General features: G+C 44.5%; 2 protein-coding genes across 4 annotated transcripts in view; one reads left to right on the top strand and one right to left on the bottom strand.

The window, feature by feature from the left end:
- The window catches only part of LOC111950998 (serine/threonine-protein kinase 10-like), a 53,449-nt gene extending 39,801 nt beyond the window's left edge, over positions 1 to 13,648 (top strand). The window contains 12 exon segments of the mRNA XM_023968952.2: positions 354 to 965; positions 4,000 to 4,130; positions 5,367 to 5,466; positions 5,469 to 5,492; positions 6,663 to 6,842; positions 7,546 to 7,638; positions 7,734 to 7,863; positions 8,168 to 8,292; positions 8,591 to 8,779; positions 10,076 to 10,201; positions 10,449 to 10,562; positions 10,745 to 13,648. Of these exon segments, the coding sequence (XP_023824720.1) occupies positions 354 to 965; positions 4,000 to 4,130; positions 5,367 to 5,466; positions 5,469 to 5,492; positions 6,663 to 6,842; positions 7,546 to 7,638; positions 7,734 to 7,863; positions 8,168 to 8,292; positions 8,591 to 8,779; positions 10,076 to 10,201; positions 10,449 to 10,562; positions 10,745 to 10,885 (1,965 nt within the window). The 3' untranslated portion in view covers positions 10,886 to 13,648.
- A 130-nt stretch (positions 13,649 to 13,778) lies between these two features.
- Positions 13,779 to 20,673, bottom strand: part of sh3pxd2b (SH3 and PX domains 2B) — a 62,752-nt gene continuing 55,857 nt past the window's right edge. For all 3 annotated transcript variants that reach the window (XM_023967763.1, XM_023967764.1, XM_023967765.1), the window contains 5 exons: positions 20,172 to 20,289; positions 19,805 to 20,001; positions 18,820 to 18,866; positions 18,512 to 18,637; positions 13,779 to 17,711 (listed from right to left, as the gene is read on the bottom strand). In XM_023967763.1, the coding sequence (XP_023823531.1) occupies positions 16,101 to 17,711; positions 18,512 to 18,637; positions 18,820 to 18,866; positions 19,805 to 20,001; positions 20,172 to 20,289 (2,099 nt within the window). In that variant the 3' untranslated portion in view covers positions 13,779 to 16,100. The remainder of the gene's footprint in view (positions 17,712 to 18,511; positions 18,638 to 18,819; positions 18,867 to 19,804; positions 20,002 to 20,171; positions 20,290 to 20,673) is intronic.

Below are 20,673 nucleotides of genomic sequence, written 5' to 3'. Positions count from 1 at the left end.
AGGAGCCAATTGAAAGGCTGGCCGCAGTCGTAAATATGGCGGATGACGTTGTTTGCTTAACGCTCCAAGACAGATCATACTCATCTCAGGTTCTCAGAGCAGAGCAGAGGGACTTGATGTAGGTCGGAGTTTAAACGGGAATAACTGCATTCCACGAGACAGTACCACTAAAGGTCAATACCAGCTTTCTGCTGCAATATGAAGCCAAGAGACTAAGACTATTAGGCATTAAGGCTACATCCATTTAATTTGGCTCATATTAGAGCGATTACTTTCAACATTGGCACTGCAGGTGCCTCTGGCTGCTGACAGCCTCAAATAACAATGGATTTCTTCTCCTTTCTTCTCTCCAGTCTCCAGACAAGGACCCGTCTCAGTCTAGTCTAGACGGGGACCAACCCACAGACACACCCTCCAAAACCCCTGTGGTGGACGAGGCCAAACTCCCCCTAAGACCACCCCACAAGGTCGATGACCAGCTGATGGACCGACAACTCCCCGACGATGGCATCAGCATTGTGGACTCGGACAAGCCCGAGAGCGAGACCTCCGGTAAGACTGCCTCTGACTCAGGCATCGAGGATGGGAAGAGCACCCCCACTTCGGACGAGGGCAAGCCCGTGGACACCCCCGAGACCGAGAACCCACCCCTGCTGGCACAGCCCAAAGTGGTAGAGGTACCAGAGATACCCCAAAGCCAGGAGGAGGGCAGCAGCAGCACCCTTACCCCAGACCCCACACCTCTGATCGGGATGAATGGCAGCATGAGGAGTGGGCCTCCGGAGAGGGCCTCTATAGGGGCTAACATGGATAACCTGATGCCCCACCACAATGCCAATGACAGAATTTCCAAGAGGTACTCTGACGCGGGAAGCATGTCTGCCTCTGAGAGCATGGACATCAGCCTCAACCTGTCAGGAGACATGTCAGTCAACAAGGACGACGGGACCCTCTCCTCCAGGGTGGTGAGTAATGCAATGTTTAATGTCACATTCCACTGAAGATTTACCCCAGTCTTTTACCAAAAAGTCTATGTGATTATTTCCACGACCAGGCTCCAGTGGCTTACTGAGCTATTGCCCTGGTGTACCTGCTCTGACTTGGGGTGAGACCGCTGGGACTTCCCTGGGCGGCATTTTACATAACAATGGCTACCTGTGAACATGGTTAACACATTCCACGGTTAACACCTACTCACAAAGCAACTGTTTTGAGTATGCAGAGGTTGTTGAGCTCTCATTAACATAATCACTGGAAACACTAGTGAGTGAGCTTCAGTTTTGTTATGTTACTTTATTCAAGGTTTGGAGATAATTAGCCCTAGTGAAGCTTTAGTTATACTCTCACATGTTTGGCATTCTTTATCAAGATGAAACTGGTTAAACCCGAACTTCTAAAGAGAAAAAATGACCATTCAAAGATGGTATGATGGAGTAGAGTAGGGATGGGCAACTGGCTGTCTCCTTTTGATGGCCCTCGGATCAATTTTAGGAACAGTCGAGATCTCAACTTACTGTTGCGAGTCAGAATACTAGAATTTTGAAATGTGGTTGTGCATCAACAGTTTTCTCTTGTTATGTCAGTCCCTGATAGTCACATGCCAGTATTTTTTTGATTGCTAAGTTAGTTTAAATGTCAGCTATTTGAACTTGTTCTCATGGTCGAATTATCGGCCAGGGGGCCCATTGATTTTGTAAGTCAGTGTCACTCAGATGTCATATTAAAAACTGCAAACATTTCTCTCCACTCTATGGCAAAATGTGTAGAATTGCAGGAAATGAGTTGTGCTAATTTTGCTCTATGCCCCATGTCCTTTTAAAAAGTCACCAGACTTTCTATGCTTCCCATTAAGTTTCGTTTTTGCATCTTTTATTTTCGGTTTTGTACACCAGCTTCAAACTGCTGAAAATAATATTTTTGTTTATGTATATTTCACAGCGGTTTACATGGTACAATGATTCTCTACACTATACTTGTTTTGTTACATAAACTGAAATTAAGTGAACTATTAGAATTTTGGCGACCAGAAAATGGAGTAGCGATTTCTGCGTAGTGCTGCTTTAAAACGGAAATCAGCATTTGAAACAATAACGAAGCGTCTTGCCTGCGCTTTCTGGGTAAAAAGCTGAGGGATGGGGCTCATTGACAGAGCTATGGATGCAAGGACTGATCATCCATGATATCAACATTATAGTTTTAACCATGTTTTGAGGCTACAGTGTTTGTTTAAATGTACTTTCTTTAAACAAGCTTATATTTTTGGTTATGATGGGGTATGACAGCTGAACTAAGCTCATGAGGCATTTCTAAGTTATATTCTTCAAGAATCAATGGGTACATATCATTCATTGATAAGTCCACAAATGGATGTAGCAACTGCAGATTGCCCCTTTAAACTATCCATAACCTGAATTCATCCATTTTGGTTCTTGTCAAGCACTGGAACTCCACTGACTACAAGCTGATCTTTTTAAGTTAAAAAAAAAGCTGCATTTCTAGCAAAAAAGGCTCTGAGATGGAATCAAACTACTGTTCTCTGGGAAATGGACACATCCATCCTTTAATGCCAAGTCTGTTTGAATTAATGTGATTCCATTTTCCATTCATTATGACCAATGGCTCTTTGTCTTGAGCTTTATTCAGTATTCAGAATTGTGGATGTCGTTTCTATGCGGCGATTGTTGCTGGGGGAGCTTTTGGTTGTTTATGGACTGGCCATCACTGGAGTTCTATTCATTGTTGCCGGGGGAGTTTCTGGTTGTTTATGGACTGGCCATCACTGGAGTTCTATTCATTGTTGCCGGGGKAGTTTCTGGTTGTTTATGGACTGGCCATCACTGGAGTTCTATTCATTGTTGGACATGTGTTCCGTTTGTGATATGTCTTTTTTCCACAACAGATTATTCAGCAGTTTTTTTTTCTTTCACTGGGCTAAATGAATGGGATTTTTGTGTTAGCCCCAGTAACAGTAAGTGTGAGGTTGTGTTCAGGAGAGATGGGCAGGTCAGGAGGACCAGGGGTTTATGAATGGAGATGTATGAGAGATCACAGAGAGGGAGGCTATAGCCAAAATGAGAGKCCCCAGCTGAGCTGCTGCTGCTCTACAGACCCCTGGGCCCTCTGAGAACACTGGATGTGTGCTCACTTATTCACATGCATATGCACAGTGTGCACACACACACACACACACAGTGTCTCTGTCAAAGGTTTAGAATGGCCACAGCAGGACATGTTTACTTCTCTGGTGAGAGATGTAGAGAGAACAGAGTTTGTTCAGCTGGCCCTATACACTTTCATTTTTCATCAATAGGATGATTATTATTTCCACTAAGAATTTAGAAAGGTAGCCGTGTCACCCAGGGTCGTGCTACTCTTCCTGGGGAGAGACAGGAGTAGGTCTGACTCAGTAAGAACCAGTGTGGAGCCTGTCTATCTTTGTACTGTATTGGGGGTTGACAGAGCTCTGTTGTCAGAGAGAATCTCACTTCCTGCTTGGCTCTCCCTCCCTGTGCAGCAGAGCAGTGTGATTATAGAGGAACCTGCCCAGCAGGATCACATAGCCTTACACAAGTACTGCTCTTTCCTGTCAACTGGCAGGCAGGCTATACAGTGTTCTCCATTCACCACCTTCTCCTTTAAAGACACTAGTGTGTTGTTCTCATGTTTCAAGGAAAGGAAACAAAACATGAAGCGGACTATATTTCCTGATTTAAAAATGGTCTTAACAGTGTAAACAACACTGCTGCAGTCAGTCACCCAATTGTGACACTAAACACACGAAGCCTTACTCTATATAGTAGCCTCTTAATCACTCTCCACCTCTCTACCTCCGTCTCTCCGTCTCTCTCTTTTTCTCTCATTTTCAAGGGGCTTTATTGCAAGTGAAATAAACAATAAAAAGTGAACAGTAAATATTACACTTGCACACATTCCAAAATAATGGAGACAAAACGTTGTAACGATGTGCAAAAAGTTAAAGTACTCCCTTCCCCCCTCCAGGACTCTCGCTTCTCCAATAAGACATTGAAGCGCACCAGGAAGTTTGTCATCGACGGCGTGCAGGTCAGTGTGACCACATCCAAGATCATCAGCGATGATGAGAAGAAAGATGAAGAGATGAGGTTTCTCAGGCAAGTCTCACTGCTTCCTGGTAAACCCTTCGTGTTTTCTCCCTGAATCAAGGTCAGGAGAAAGGGCCGGGTCTACTTCGTCTCTCTGTATAAAACAGGATCTCTGGTACACTGAGTTGTTGAGAGCCTGGGCCGTGTTCGGATGTCCCTAATGTAAACAGACTATTTTGGGCATCCTGGTCTGCTCTTTTCCCTTTGAGATCAGTGCACAAATACACAAGAGGAGCTTTGTGACAGCAACAAGTGGCTAGACTTCATCTGAAAAGAATTCAGCTGAAAAATTGCAAATGTCAATAGATGAGACAATTGCCACAGATCAGTGTGAGTCGTGTGAACAACAAGGCATGGAACATTCTATATTCCTTAGTGATAAGGAAGGATTGTGATAAATCCCTAACAGTGATAAGATATTTAGTTTACTAGTAAACACAATGTATACCAGTCACTGGTTTTATATGGGACAAATATTTCACTATTTCACATGACTATTATGACTCCCTAAATCCCCCGCAATCGACGACATAGATAATCTGGAAATTGAGGGGTTTACAATCAGTGTTCACTGTTCTGAACAGTCATTCTCCCTCATTTGAAGACCTTGAGCCAGTAGCCTAGTGTTCTCACTGCTATCTAGTGGTGATAATGTGACACCACACCCTGTGTTGGTTCATCAGTTCAATCTATGGTTCAGACACTGTCACTCACACACTTGCTATCTGGTAGTCAGATTCCTCTCATATCTAAGCTCTCTGTTGTCATCGTCATGGAGGAAGCAAGACTATTCCCTAAACTCTCCTCTTATCTCATGGAGAGAATATATTCTGTCTTCTAATATGAAAGGATCTTTTGTGTCATGGTGATAACTGATTCAGTCTACAATGTTGTGACTGACTGTTTATAACTGATTCAGTCTACAATGTTGTGACTGACTGTTTAATACTGATTCAGTCTACAATGTTGTGACTGACTGTTTATAACTGCCATTCAGTTCTACAATCTGTGGACTACTGTAGTATAACTGATTCAGTCTACAATGCTTGACTGACTGTTTATAACTGATTCAGTCTACAATGCCTGTGACCGACTGTTTATTAGTTCTTTGATGCATTATTTGCCTCCAAAGTCTTTTTATGAAATGTCAATATCTCCCAGTGTTTTTACTGTCAAAGTATGTGAAAGTCAAGACCTATGACAGTAAGAATATTTGAACTTTGTGTGTGTGTGGTGTCCGCGCAGGCGTCAGGAGCTGCGGGACCTGCGTCTGCTGCAGAAGGAGGAGCACCGTGCTCAGGCCTTACTCAACACCAAGCTGGACGCTCAAAGAGAGCAAATGCAGGCGCACGCTTCGACCAGGAGATGAACGTAGCTCTACACACACACACCCCCTCATTTAGTGTTTGCACTGATAGAAGCCTCTGACACACACCATTGGTCTTCCTTTACCTCCACCACTAATGGAAGAAATCCCAGAATTCCTCCTTCCCCAATCCACCAACACCCAATGATATTAGATCTCTCACTCTTTTTTATTTTAAGGAGGGACTCCCTGAGTTCACACTAATACCCACGTCACTACTGTCACATCAACCTGTCCCTCTGTCCCCGCCGTGTCGTGTCAACGCTCCCCCCCGCCCGCGTGTCGTGTCAACGCCCGCCGTGTCGTGTCAAGCCCGCCGTTCGTGTCAACGCCCGCCGTCGTGTCACGCCCGCCGTGTCGTGTCAACGCCCGCCGTGTCGTTGTCAACGCCCGCCGTGCCGTGTCAACAGGCCCCCCCCCCCGCCGTGCCGTGTTCAACGTCCCCTCCCAGCCGTGCCCGTGGTCAACGCCCCTCCGCCTGTGCCGTGTCAACGCCCCTCCCGTCGTGCCGTGTCAACGCCCCCCGCAGTTCGTGTCAACGCCCCCCACCTCCCGCCGTGTCGTTGCAACGTCCCCCCCCCCCCCCCCCCCCCGTGCGCGTCACCCACAACCCCACCGCGTGGTCGTAAACCCCCCCCCCCCGCCGTTGCCGTGTCACGCCCCTACCGCCGTGCGTGGTCAACGCCCCCTTGCCGTGTCAACGCCCCCTCCCGTCGTGTCAAACGCCCCCCCCGCCATCTCGCATCAACTTCCCCCCGCCGATGTTGCGTCAACCCTTCCCACTGGATATCAGTCTAATGGAATCCTTTTTCTACATCCCCCTCGCCAAGACAAATATAAGACGAAGAAAACCTCTGTCATGTCTGTCAATTAACAAATGAATAACTTAAAAATCTGTCAGTGTCAAGCACCCACCTAATAATAATAATAATAATAATAATAATGTATTATTATTAATTGTGGGATATTATCTCTGATACCCTTTTTTGACATTTTACAAATTTATATAAAAATAAAATGTACATTCTACTTTCCACAGTAACCTCTACTACCCCTCTCCAGCTAACTCCTTCCAGCCCATCTGGATGACCAGGATCATGGCTACTTATGATATAAATATGGTGATAGTTTATTTCATGGTGAAGGTGTTCAATTTCTTTCTCTGCTCCTCCCAGGTGAAGAAGAAGTACTACGACACGGAGCTGGAGACCCTGGAGAAGCACCAGAAGCAGACCATTGAGAAGATGGAGACCGACCACACCGTGAGGCTCAGGGACGAGACCAAACGCATCCGCGCCGAACAGGACCGCGACTACACCAAGTTCCAGGAGCAGATGAAGCACAAGAAGAAGGAGGTGAGAGAGAGAATATATGTGTGTGTGTACATGTTTTACTATACCTAAACCAACTAAAATTCAGAGAAGTGAGGATCTCACTTGTAAAAAGGCTTTTTCTGGCTTAGGGGTTTGGAATCAATTGTTGCTCCCCAAAAAGTCCTCACAAGTATGTTTATTTATTTATTTATTTTATTTATCTGTTATTTTACCAGGTAAGTTGACTGAGAACACATTCTCATTTGCAGCAACGACCTGGGGAATAGTTACAGGGGAGAGGAGGGGGATGAATGAAGCCAGATTGGGAATTTAGCCAGGACACCGGGGTTAACACCCCTACTCTTACGATAAGTGCCATGGGATCTTTAATGACCTCAGAGAGTCAGGACACCCGTTTAACGTCCCATCCGAAAGACGGCACCCTACACAGAGCAGTGTCCCCAATCACTGCCCTGGGGCATTGGGATCTTTGTTTAGACCAGAGGAAAGAGTGCCTCCTACTGGCCCTCCAACACCACTTCCAGCAGCATCTGGTCTCCCATCCAGGGACTGACYAGGACCAACCCTGCTTAGCTTCAGAAGCAAGCCAGCAGTGGTATGCAGGGTGGTATGCTGCTGGCATAGTAAGGCGTGTGTGTGTGTATCAAGTGTGTGGGTGATTAGTTTAAAAATGAAGGAGGTATTGTTATTAACATTAAGTCCATGTATATTACAATTTTTCCAGGTGAAGAATGAGGTTGAGAAGCTCCCCAGAAAGACCCGGAAAGATGCCATGAAACAGAGAATGAACAGCTTTACACAGATGAAGGAAACAGAGGTAAATACAAGCTGCTTTCTCTTTCACTCGAACACTGATGTCTAAATCCAGTTCAAATGCTAACGTCTCATCACTTCCTGTTTCCTGTGCTTCAGGAGCAGAACTTCCTGTCGGACCAGAAGAACCACCTGGACACAACGCTGAAGAGCATAATCTCAGAGAACAAGAGGGATATCTCCGAGACGGAGAGGCAGTGTCTCGACAAGAAACAACATCTCGTCAGAGGTACAGCATCACACACTTGATGTCTGGGTGCCATCAACACTTATCACAATGACATTGGCTGATCCAGTGAGAGTGGTCTAGTCAGAGCCCCTTCACAGGGAATACAACTCTCTGAGCTCAGTTAAAGTACTGTACACCCTTGATCTGTTCAAGCCCTCTCCTCCTCAATAACTTTTAACAGATGCTTACTCATTCAGAGTGATTACAATCTCCCCTCCGATTTGTCAATGTAATATCACTCTTTCTCTTATTTCAGCTGCTTTCAGAAGTCTATCATTCACTCTCTCTACTTTTCCGTCCTCAGAAAGGGAAGCTACTATCTGGGACCTAGAGGAGAAGAACCTTCATGAGAAGCACCAGTTGCTGAAACAGCAGCTCAAAGACCAGTATTTCCTCCAACGCCACCAGCTGCTCAAGAAGCATGAGAAGGTACAGTACAGTAACCCTGTCTGTGTGGCTGGCAAAGCCTCAAAACAAACCCTGACCTTTGCAATATGTGTGTGTGCGCATCCTCATCCGTACCTATGCTTTTGATGGGCTCCCGAGTGGCGCAGTGGTCTAAGGCACTCAGTGCTAGAGGCATCACCACAGACCCTGGTTCGAGTCCAGGCGCACAATTGGCTCAGCGTCGTTAGGGTTTGGCCCTATTGTAAAATAATTTTGTTCTTAACTGACTTGCCTAGTTAAATAAAGGTTAAAAATAGTCATTTTATTTTTGTCTCCCCAGGAACAAGAGCAGATGCAGTGCTATAACCAGCGGATGATTGAGGTGCTGAAGGCCCGGCAGCAGCAGGAGAAGGGTCGCATGCCCAAGATCCAGCGCAGTGAGGGCAAGACCCGCATGGTCATGTTCAAGAAGAGCCTCCGCATCAACTCCACGGGCAGCGCCTCGGAGGACCGCGAGAAGATCAAACAGGTACAAGAGAACTACAGAATGTCTGGGTGGAGAGAGGCGGAGAAACGAGGGAAGAGGATGAGTAGGGTGAAGACTGCCGTTGTAAATGTAGGAACAAAATGTAACTTGAAGTGTAGCCATGGGATGAAGTCAAGTGTAGGTTAGAGAGGTAGATAGTAAAGGGAGTAAGGTTAGGCTCCAGGGGGCAGAAGAACCACCCAGCCAGCTCGATGAGTACCAGCAGGAACACACACGATACAGTACAGTTTGTCTCGCTGGCTGGCTGGCTGTGATGTCTGTGATGTCTATTCAAATGGATACTTATATCAGAAAAGTTGTGCAAGTGATGGCTAGAGAAGAATGATCGAGCACACAGACATGCAATCACCATAGAAAAACATTGGCAGTAGAATGGCCCATATTGAAGAGCTCAGTGACTTTCAACGTGGCACTGTCATAGGATGCCACTTTTCCAGCAAGTCAGTCTATAAAATTTCTGCCCTGCTAGAGCTGCCCTGGTCAACTGTAAGTGGTGTTATTGTGAAGTGGTAGGTCACACAAGCTCACAGAACGGGACCGCCGAGTGCTGAAATGTGTAGTGTTGGCTGAAGTGGTGTAAAGCTCGCCGCCATTGGACTCTGGAGCAGTGGATGAATCACTCTTCACCATCTGGCAKTCCAACCGATTAATCTGGGTTTGGCAGATGCCAGGAGTTTGGTGGAGGAGGAATAATGTTCTGGGGCTGTTTTTCAAGGTTTGGGCTTAAATCTTAATGCTACAGCATACAATGACATTCTAGACGATTCTGTGCTTCCAACCTTCTAGCAACAGTTTGGGGAAGGCCCTTTCCTGTTTCAGCATGACAATGCCCCTGTGCACAAAGCGAGGTCCATACAGAAATGGTTTGTCGAGATCGGTGTGGAAGAACTTGACTGGCYTGCACAGAGCCCTGACCTCAACCCCATCAAACACCTTTAGGATGAATTGGAACACCGACTGCGAGCCAGGCCTAATCGCCCAACATCAGTGCCCGACCTCACTAATGCTCTTGTGGCTGAATGGAAGCAAGTCCCTACATCTAGTGGACCATTTTGTTCTTCCCAGAAGAGTGGAGGCTGTTATAGCAGCAAAGGGGGGGGACCAACTCCATATTAATGCCCATGATTTTGGAATGAGATGTTCRACGAGCAGCTGTCCACACACTTCTGGTCATGTAGTGTATATCGTATTCATATCACAGAACTGTCTCAGGGTTGTAAACTAATCTCTCATCCCTCTGTCTCCCCCTCTTTCGTGTGTGTGTGTGCACCTCCCCAGTTTGCCCAGCAGGAGGAGAAGCGTCAGAAGGCTGAGCGGCTGCACCAGCAGCAGAAGCATGAGAGCCAGATGAGGGACATGATTGGCCAGTGTGAAGGCAATGTCATGGAGCTGGAGCAGCTACAGGTGACCACAGTACATCTCTCGCTCTCTCTCTTTTCCCCCCTTTCCCCCCCAATGCCTAGAGTGGTGGCATAAATATATAATAAAATGTAACTCCACAAATTCAGTGGGTTTGTAAAGAAAATACATTCCACAAGTACAGCTTTAATATTAGTGTGTGTGTGTGTGTGTGTGTGTGTGTGTGTNTTTAATATTAGTGTGTGTGTGTGTGTGTGTGTGTGTGTGTGTGTGTGTGTGTGTGTGCATGCAGAATGAGAAGTGCCACCTGCTGATTGAGAACGAGACTCAGAGGCTCAAGTCTCTGGATGAGCAGCACAACCACCAGCTCAATGAGTGGAGGGAGCAGCTCAAGCCCAGGAAAACGGTATCCAATGGAATTGTTTTAGTCCCAGACAGTTAATATCGTTGACATTGAAAAGTTGTAAAATTTACATTAATATCCAGTACTGGAGTTGCCATTGCTTTGATCTCTCTCTACCCATCTCTCTCCTCTTTCCCTCACCCTATTTCTCCCCTCCCCCTCTCTCCGCCCTCTATCTCTCCCAGGCTCTGGAGGAAGAGCTGAACCAGAGAAAGAGGGACCAGGAGGACTTCTTTAAGATGAGTGAGGACTCCGAGTGCCTCAGCCCCAGCTCCCCAAACAAACTCACCAAGTTCCTCCCTTACTCTGAGTCCTCTACCACGTAGCCTGGCATCTCTTCCCCTCTAAACACCCTCCTATCTCCCTGTCAGGACGAACCCTAACCTCTTATCCCACATCATAACCTGAAAGACCACTGCCAGATGCCTCAGCCTCACCAGAAACGCTTGACTAGATAGTCTTCCTCCTGAACTTTTCTTTAATTTTTAAGAAATATTTATGTTTTAAGTCATGTTTATTACATTTACATTTAAGTCATTTAGCAGACGCTCTTATCCAGAGCGACTTACAAATTGGTTTATAACATTTTATCATTTGATTAAGCCAAGATGTCAAGGCTTGGTCATATTTTATTTTGAAGATGGTCTAATTCCACATGCGTGTCAGGCTGCTTGATAGGATCTTATTCATCCATGCAGTGTTTCCTTTTTAATTCTCTTTTTTTATAGTCTACAGATCCCCATTGGATTACTATGTGACCAGTAAGCATGAGGCTAACCTGTAAGTTAGTCAGGAGCGTGTGGTGGGGAGAGGCATCCCATATCCCAAAGAGGGTCAGCTGGGGAACAGTGTTTCAGGTGGAATGTGGAAAATAAACCAAAATGTACTTCAGACAATGCTGTATTGGTGGGAGCCAATGAATAAGCAGTTTTGTTTCACTGCAATATTTGTCTTCATCCAAAACAGTCTCTCGCATAATGAACACACTGAAATATGACCATTCAATCTCTCTTACTTTGCCATTGTGTGGCTTGGCTCAACAGCCTTTTAGTTCAAAGCAGATGAGTCATCCCACCGATACAGTGCCTTTTGAGTAGTGTAATTTGGTTAAAAAAAAACGTATTTTAACATTCTGTCATAAAGAGCAAATGTTCAACTTAATTGAAAAAAAGTCAAGAGGTTAAATACAAAAATAACTATAGTAAGTGCCTATTAAGTGCCAAATAAAGTAGCAGAGTTGACGACTTCATCTTAAATCAGCCATAAATCCCCTTGTGACAGGGCAAATGGAAGCTTGTTGTGTGCAACAGGGAGKGGCMATTGAATGAAAGCTTTACCCCAAAAATGTTATTGTTAGAAAATGTCTAGCCTGTCTGTCTATGGGTAACAGGGTTGACGTGTTATTCTAGCCTGTCTGTCTATGGGTAACAGGGTTGACGTGTTATTCTAGCCTGTCTGNTATGGGTAACAGGGTTGACGTGTTATTCTAGCCTGTCTGTCTATGGGTAACAGGGTTGACTTGTTATTCTAGCCTGTCTGTCTATGGGTAACAGGGTTGACGTGTTATTCTAGCCTGTCTGTCTATGGGTAACAGGGTTGACGTGTTATGCTCGACCTGCTCAGTTTTCCACCACAAAACACCAGAAAATGTCCAAAAATAGTAAAACCATCTCACCTGCTTTTACACTATGATTTGAATATTAGATGTTAAATGTCTCTTGAAAGTATTATTATTATWWTTTTTTTAAAGGAATAGTTTCACCATATAATAACGAGAGTTCAGTTCACGTAACAGGGTATGACATTAAAATGAGGGCCATTCTCTTTTTTTTTTACCAATGAATCACTAATAACATGAACCAAATTATTTTCAGAAATGACTGTCAAAGCAACACAAAAACTCGGGCTTTACAATGATGGTGAAAACCTGGAGACGTTTTGGGGTTAAGTGGGTTAAAATATTCCTAGAAGTCAYAGATGCACACTTTAGCAAGTCTTTATTTATATTAAAAATCTGATTTATTGAATGTTACATCTATATTGAAGGACACTTGCACAATTTGTACTTGAAATATCAAAGGGACGCAAAAGGGACTCATTTCGTGGAACAACCCAGATGTATTTACTTGCCAATTTTTATTTATTTTTATACATGTTTTTTAWTTTTTTTTTAAACATTTGTTCATATTACTTTAAAAAGAGCAGAGCATGATCTTCAGAATTCTGAGGACACATAATGAATGGAATTCCCACTGAAATCATTTTTCAACGCTGTACATATTAACCTAAAAATGCTGAAAAGTCTTCACTGTCAGATTGTGTGGATTGACAGATCTGCTTAGTTAGTTTTTACCTTTTTTATTTGGATGAGGTGAGCTTATGAAAATGGGAGAAGTCAGGGAAAAGTTGTCATTTTTAATTCAAGGTTGAAGAACAAATTATTGTTTTTGGAKGTCTAGGAAAGACTGGTTGTGACTCATTTCAAGTTAAAATGTCTCTGACATGTTTATTTCTGTGCTGCATTTTTACTGTAAAGGCGATACTAGTACACTGGATGGGAACTAACGAAGCCAAATCGGAATACTGTCGTCATTGAAGGAATCTTAAGAGGTAGAAGATCAGAATTTAATTAAATGTGTATTATTAGGGTTATTGATTGTGTTTCGATGTTTATATTAAATGYACTGTCAGCTTTAAACTGATATTTTTGCTCCATCAAATGTACCTTTCTTTGCACTGAGAAGGGTATACCAGGTTCTTTGAGGGAGTGCATYGTTTTTTCCCCCATCATTCTGTTTTGTAATTGTTATTTTGAAAAACTTTTTGCAGTTGATATGCATCTGTCTGCTTTTGAAAATGGGCCTTGTTTTCAGACCAACTATACCTGTTTAATGTCCAGTAATCAGGTCAGCTATCAGGTACATCTACTCTCTCGCTCACCAACAATGTTTCTCTTCTTTTGTCATTTGTAATGACTGCATCTTTCCCTCTGTTTACCTGTTTAGCTGTATTTGTAAGGGATGTGACTGTTCAACAGAAGGAACCACTGTTGTACATAAGTCTAATAAAGGCAAATGTTCTTATGTCTACTACGCTTCTTCTCAAGCATGTTCTAGTTATAGAATATTCTCCTTTTGATACCATTATGGCTTTAATGTTTAGGTTGCATCCATTTACTGAAAATACTAAAACATTTCCAAGGAAAACCAAGACACCATACAAAAATGAAAAATGTTTATTGACTTAATATGAAAGAAAAATACACAAGAACAAGAAAATAAAAAACMCTACAGTACTAAGATGGGATATCTGATGGGAAAAGATGTCCTGCTACATATCTCAAAGAAGAAAGAAAAAGTGCCTTTTGAAATGTATTAAATTGGCTGTTTTAGGGTAAAGTGTTACTTAAAGCAATAAGACTAACATCCCATACTGTTTTGTTACATTGCGGAGTTCACATCCCTGCTTGCMTTTGTCTTTATGCTTCAGTAAACAAACTGTAGAATACATGAGTTTATCCAACTGTCATTCTAACCCAATCCACGTTCCACTAATTCAGGCCTTACTCCATGTGTTGRTCATTATCATTACAAATCTGACATTATGAATAGCATTACTTTTCAAGTGCACTATGCACACTGGCTAAAAGATGGAAAACCCCAAGTAACTTCACTGATCATTTCACTGTTACCAATGTTGGTCATGACCGGACACAGGCACTAAGTCCTTAAAATAATACACTTGATTGCATTTCTTTGATTTATCAGCCATGGAAGGACATTGAATCATCTTATGTTAGAGTACTGAGGAGAAAAAAAAAAACTAGCATAGCAGCTAAGAGCAGATCAACCATATTCAAAGATTCTCCAATGAACCTGTGAGCTACAGCCACTCCTAGCCTTGTCTGTGCATCTCCTAGGAGACCAACCCATAAGCCTTTTCACATGACCAACTACAACCTCCCAAAAACCCTTCATTCCACTACTGTATGACTGACTGGACCCTAGTTCCCAATTACCAGACCGGGCAAGAGGTGAAAAGTAAACAAAAAGTGACAACAGCTGACATTACTTCATTCTGGAAGTACAATAATTATTTTACTGAGTCTGTGCTTGAAACCAGTCAAGCACTAATGTAAAACAATGAGTAAGGATCACACTTTATAATACTGTTTTATATTTGAGCACTGCTTTGGAGATTCAGTATTTTGTATTGTATCATTGCACAAATCACAGGTGAATTCCATAATTTAGGGGCTGTAGTAATGGTAGACCTTGTCCTACAGCATAATTATGGAATATTGTTTTTTCCAGAAGCAGCCTGATGTAATCTCTACTTGAATCAGTCATTCTTACTTGTGTGTTTTTACCATCGTACTGTGAACACCAGGGAAGGGGTCCATTTCATTTCAATGAAGTCAATTCAGTCCATCCTGAGAGGAGATGAACTAGACTCTAACTCTGACATACATTTCCCAATGTTAAGACCTCATGAGGTTTAAAAACATGGCTATGGCATTCATTTGTACACTACGTTCTCTGTCTGTTAAGCCACAGTGTGAAACCTGAACCGTCTGAATCAGTCTGAACTGTCTGAACCAGTCCGAACCGTCTGAATCAGTCTGAATAATCTGAAAAGTGCACATCTGTAAAAAATCAACCGCAACATTATTATTCAGTTCCTAAAGAAAAAAGAAACACATTCACAAACACATGAACACTGTATAAATGTTTCATATAAGCACTTAGAATCACTTGGCAAAAACTCCTCTTGAAGTGTTGCTATTTTAGTTATTGAAAAACAAAATGTCCTCTAGAACTTCCCTTGTAACCTCCGTTGCAGGCATAGTAGGAGGGCTGTTCTTTGAGGTATCTGAGTATACATGGCCATCTAGGATCTGATCTAGGATCAGGTACACCCTGTTCATGTAATATTATTCATTATGATCTAAAAGGCAAAACTAATCCTAGATCAGCACTCCTACGAGACACTTTGTGAATACGGACCCTGGTTCCTCTATCGTATGGTCTGATTTATTTTCCATATGCATTGCACTGTCAGTTTCGACTCTACTCATTAGATTGAAGCATCTTTGATATGCTAACGGAGACACTAACTAGATAAATTGCATATATTTAAGCTTAAAGCACTTTGAATATTATACTGAGGCACAATATTATAGAAGGCTTGGAAGGACATATTTAGTTCTATTAGAAAGCTTGTGATACATATCATAAAATGACATAGGCTTGAGTAACATACTGTATGGCACAAAGTGAACTTGAAAGGGACATTTGCTTTTCCCGGATTTGATGCCTGGTAATTTGAAATGAGGATATAAAGTAAAACAAATATTTAAAAAGAGATGCAACAGAAACGTGTCATTGCTGGTTCATTCTCGCTCGAATGCTAAACAAATGGAATGTAACAAAGTAACAAACACATATATTTAAAAAAAGGTAACTATAAATAAAATAAAAAGMTAATTAAATACAATTAGTGATATCTTTATGTATTAAAAAAGCCAACAGAACCTGGTACTTAGGGTTTCTTGGTCAGGTAATTGGAGGGGATCCAGCCCTCTTTCATTGGCCCTTCTCCTAGATTTTTACAAAACCACCAGCCGCTGCTGTTCTTCTCCATCACCTGGAACATGGTGCCCTCCTTGAAGCTGGCCGTCTGATCGTCGCCCTCAAAGTCCGCCACGGCCAAGAACAGCTCCTCTTTACTGGGATCCTTGATTAGAGGAGGCAGCTTGTCCCTCGGAGGGCCTGGTTTCTCACTCTTAAGCAGGGGCTTTGGGACCACCTTCTCTTTGTCTTTGGGTGGGGGTAGTACGAAGGCCTTGGGTTTAGGGGGAGGGGGCCTGCTGAGCTGGGGGGGAGCAGGCTTTGTGTCTGGGAGCTCTTTCAGGGGAGCTTTGGTTTCTGTGGGGCTGGACGGCTCAGAGGTCTTTTTGGGTGGAGGGGGTCTCCTAGGGAGGACGGCGGGTCTACCTGGAGGTTCTTTGTGTGGGGAAACAGCACATTTGTCCGGGCTCACCTGTCCGTGGCCGTTTTGCTGCTTGTGGGGGAATTTGGGCTCGTCAGTGGCCTTGCCATTGTAGAGAGCATTGGGGGCCGGGGGCATCTTGGGTAGGGCATTGATAGGAGGGCTGCTGGGACGCATCTTGGGGAGAACGTTATTAGGAGGGGGCATCTTGGGTAAAGCATTATTAGGGGGAAGGTTGGGGGGCGGCATCTTGGGGAGAACGTTGCTAGGGGCGTTGTTGGCTGCAGTGCCGTTTTGCTGACTTGGCTCTACTGATCCAGAGCCTGGTTCAACTGGCTTTGAAGGCTTCAGCTTGCTCCTCAGGTTGGTGATGTCCAGCTTGTTCTCAGCTGGCGGCTCTGGCTTGGCAGCTGGGACGGGTTTGGGCCGGACTATGGGTTTAGGCTTCATGAACAGTGCAAGGCCGGCGACCTCTGGTTTCTCCTCCGGTGGATCAAGCTTGGACTTGGGTGGTTGCTTAGCCACAGGTTTCAGGTTGAACTTCTTCACCTCTTTGGCGGAGACCTTGTGGCCACACTCCAGACCCATCTCATTCTTCAGATGCAGAGGCTTGTTCGTGACCTCTCTCTTGGGCTCGGGGGGCTTGTCGGGCTTGAAGGGGGCAGCTTTGGGGGTGAGCAGGGGCATGATGACACCCGGGGCTTGGGGTTTTGGAGGCATGGGTTTGGATAGGTCTGGCCTGGGTTTCTCCACAGTAATCTCAATGTCCAGGCTCTTGTTGATGGACTCCCTGCGGGGTGGCAAGGCTGGCTTCTCCTCAGCAGGTGGGGCAGACGGGGCGGGGGGCAGGGGTCCGGAGAAGGCTGATGCCCCCTTACTGGCGCTGGACTTCCAGTCTCTGAGTTTGGGCCGGGCTCCGGAATCGCTGCTCGCGGTGGGCTCGTCTGGCAGYGGTTTGGACCAGCTGTCCTCTTGCCCCGCGCCGCTGGCAGTGCCATCCTCCAGCTTCAGCTGGGCCATCTCGTTGGGCAGAGGTGCCAGGAAGTTAGGGCGCGGGGTCAAACTGGTCTTTTTGTATTTGTCGATGAAGGTAATGGGGGCCCAGCCCTCTTTGTCTTCAATCTGAATGTACCACCAGCCACTGGAGTTCTTCTCGATCACCTAGACAACAGAAAAAGGGGACCAGTGAGTCAATCAGGGAATCAGGAATCAAGACACAGCAGAAGTTGTACTCAGTCAGTGCATTTTGCAAAGCATCATTCAAATCCCATTCCATTCTGATTGTTTGTGAAATAATTGGCTTTTGAGTGATTAAGGAGAAGTAGAATGAGGTCTTAAGTCTCTGGGATGTTTTGCCTTAAAAGTCATTGTGAAAGTAGAGAAAAGTGTTATGCTGAATATTAGCGTGTCAGTTTGAGGAAGCGTCTATGTACTCCCTGTGACCAGAGAACCACGATATGTTATCTGGAGCAACAATAGGACAAGAAGCGAAAGTGGGCCCAAGAGCTATAGAACCCAGACGAGACAAGGAACTGGGCCCAATGGCAATGGAACAAGACGAGATTAGGAAGTGGGCCAAGGGATGTTGAAACTATTGAAATGTCTGAAAAGGTCTTAAGATCAGGGTGAAGGGTCTACGTCAATCACAGTGGAAAACTGCTGAAGTATWACATTGTATGAGTGGGGGGAGTTTTGCTACAGAGTGCTGCGCCACTTGAGAGGTAGCTACGTATTCAGCTCTGTCATTCGAGGGGCACACATTACAGCTGTTGCGTCTTTGGTATTAATCAATTGAACTTCACTCTGAGTTTTGACTCTTTTGTGGTAAACAAATGTATTGCATATTGAATAAAATGTATCAATTAAATCTGAAAGGTTTCTCTAGGCGGGAGATGGTAGGCTGTTTGCCATCAAACAATAACCATCTACCAATATGTGATGAGATGTGACGTGTGTCTCACCTCCACTTTGACCCCAGCCTGGAAGCTGATGCCATCTGGGATGGTGGTCTGGAAGTCTGCAATGGTGTAGAATTCCTCCTCCACCTGAGGAGGGGTGGGCGGCTTGGGCAGGTTCTGCCCCCTCGGCTAGAGGGAGGGAGAGAGGGAGGGATGGTGTGAAGAAAGAAAAAGTGGGTCCGTATCAGATTTGACTTGTGGCAGATCAAAACATCAAATCAATGCAAAACTCATTAAGAAAAATGTCTTTGTTAACGAGTGTTGTTGGTGTCGCAGGATGTGTGGTTAAGTGGTTAGTGGAGGGTACTTACGATGGTGAGATCCCTGCGTGGTGGTGGTCTCTGTCTCGCCCCCTGTTCTGTAGGGGAAAAGGCAGAGGAAATCAGACTCCAGTGAGTCGCATCTCATCACAGCCCATCAGTCTCAAAACACTGCCTGCATTGACATCCACTCCTCATAGGAGAAGATATTAGTTCCAGAAAGAGAGAGAGAGAAACCAGGGAGCGAGAGATCGAGCAGTGTGTTCGATGCAGACTGATGAGCTCTGTAGACCGGGGCCTTCGGCTCTAACTATGTGTAATGGATCCTCACTAATGGAGGTGTAGTTGTGGGAGGCATTCAGCTCCTTAATGACTTACTAGGAAATAAAAGAGGATGTTTTACATTACTCTGGCATTGAGTTAGAGAGCTTTGCAGAGAAACATCTCTTAGGGAGGAGACTGAGGAGGCATCTCTCATACAGATGAGATGTCTTGGTAACAATTGAAGTAAGCCTGCATGTATAAGGCTTTATTACTTGTTATAAGCATGTATGAGGCTTTATAATGTCTTTGAATAATGCCTACCTAAATTTCACAATTTTCCTACTTAATATTAATATACCAACATCAACATACGGTATGTCAAAATGTTGTGTTTCTGTTCTGTAGTAAAAAATATAGAGGAAGATAAGTGTTTTCAATGACATCATTGGCGTGCGTCATGTGATTTTAACCAATTGTGAGGAGGCTTTGCCTACTGTCTACTAATTGGTTGATGATGCCATTGGAAACACTTACCTTCCTCTATCTGTTTTACTACAGATCATAGAAACGCACAATTTTCACATACCATATGTTGATTTTTGAAATGTTACTTTAAAGCCTGCAGGTAGGCATTATTCAAAGATATTAAAAAGCATCATACATTTTCACATATGTTGATGTTCGGGTGGTGTGAGATTTCCCATTAAGTTGAGTTACAGTTGTTAGTTGTTAAACGAGTTACTGTAGTTTACAGTTCTTAGTTCCCACTCACTGTGCTGCTTGGCAAAGGGGGAGAAGCCCTTCTCTTTCTGGTCCTTGCTGTCTCCTTTGCTCTCTTTGGCTTGGTTCTGCTGCTTGGAGAATCCGTCCAGATCGTTGGTGCTGGCGTGGCCCGCTGCCAGCTTCTGGCTCAGGATGTCGGCCTTCTTCAGGTAGGACGCCGGGGCCCAGCCCTCCTGTCCCTGGTACCTGTAGACGACAGCAGAGAGGTTACGTCTACGGTTTCAATAGAAAGAAACACAACAACAACAGCAACCAACTCTGACACACACAGACATTCATACACTCAATGAAATTCACATGGACACACAGCCTGCATCCCCGGTGGACAGACACACTTCTGGGGTTTTGTGTTCTACCTGATCTTCCACCAGCCCTCCAGGTTCTTCTGAATGACCTCCACTGTCATGCCACTCTCCAGGTCGATCTCGTCTTGGTCTCTCGCTGCGTACGGGTAGATCACTGTGTACGTCTCCTCTGGAAATGGCGAAGAATACATCACAATGGGTGATGTATTTGATCCCATCTTGCATACTAACTTTCACAAGAATATCAATCAAGCGTATGGAATCAACAACTTGGCAGGGACAGCACATGATGGCATGTTGAGAGCGAATAGTTGGGACTAATCTCTTTGACTATATATGGTAAACAATTGATAGTGTTCTTTCTTAATAGCAAATCCTAAAACCCTAGCCTCTCACTATCTGCTAGTGAACGTAGTGCATTAGCCCCCAGTACACCACTCAGTACACCACTCAGTACACCACTCAGTACACCACTCAGTACACCACTCAGTACACCACTCAGTACACCACTCAGTACACCACTCCAAGATCATAAACTGGTAACTGGTCTAAA

Source organism: Salvelinus sp. IW2-2015, linkage group LG23 (genome assembly GCF_002910315.2).
Source record: "Salvelinus sp. IW2-2015 linkage group LG23, ASM291031v2, whole genome shotgun sequence".
Taxonomy (NCBI): Eukaryota; Metazoa; Chordata; class Actinopteri; order Salmoniformes; family Salmonidae; genus Salvelinus; species Salvelinus sp. IW2-2015.
Note: the sequence above shows the minus strand (reverse complement) of the source record. Positions and strands in the feature narration are given on the sequence as shown.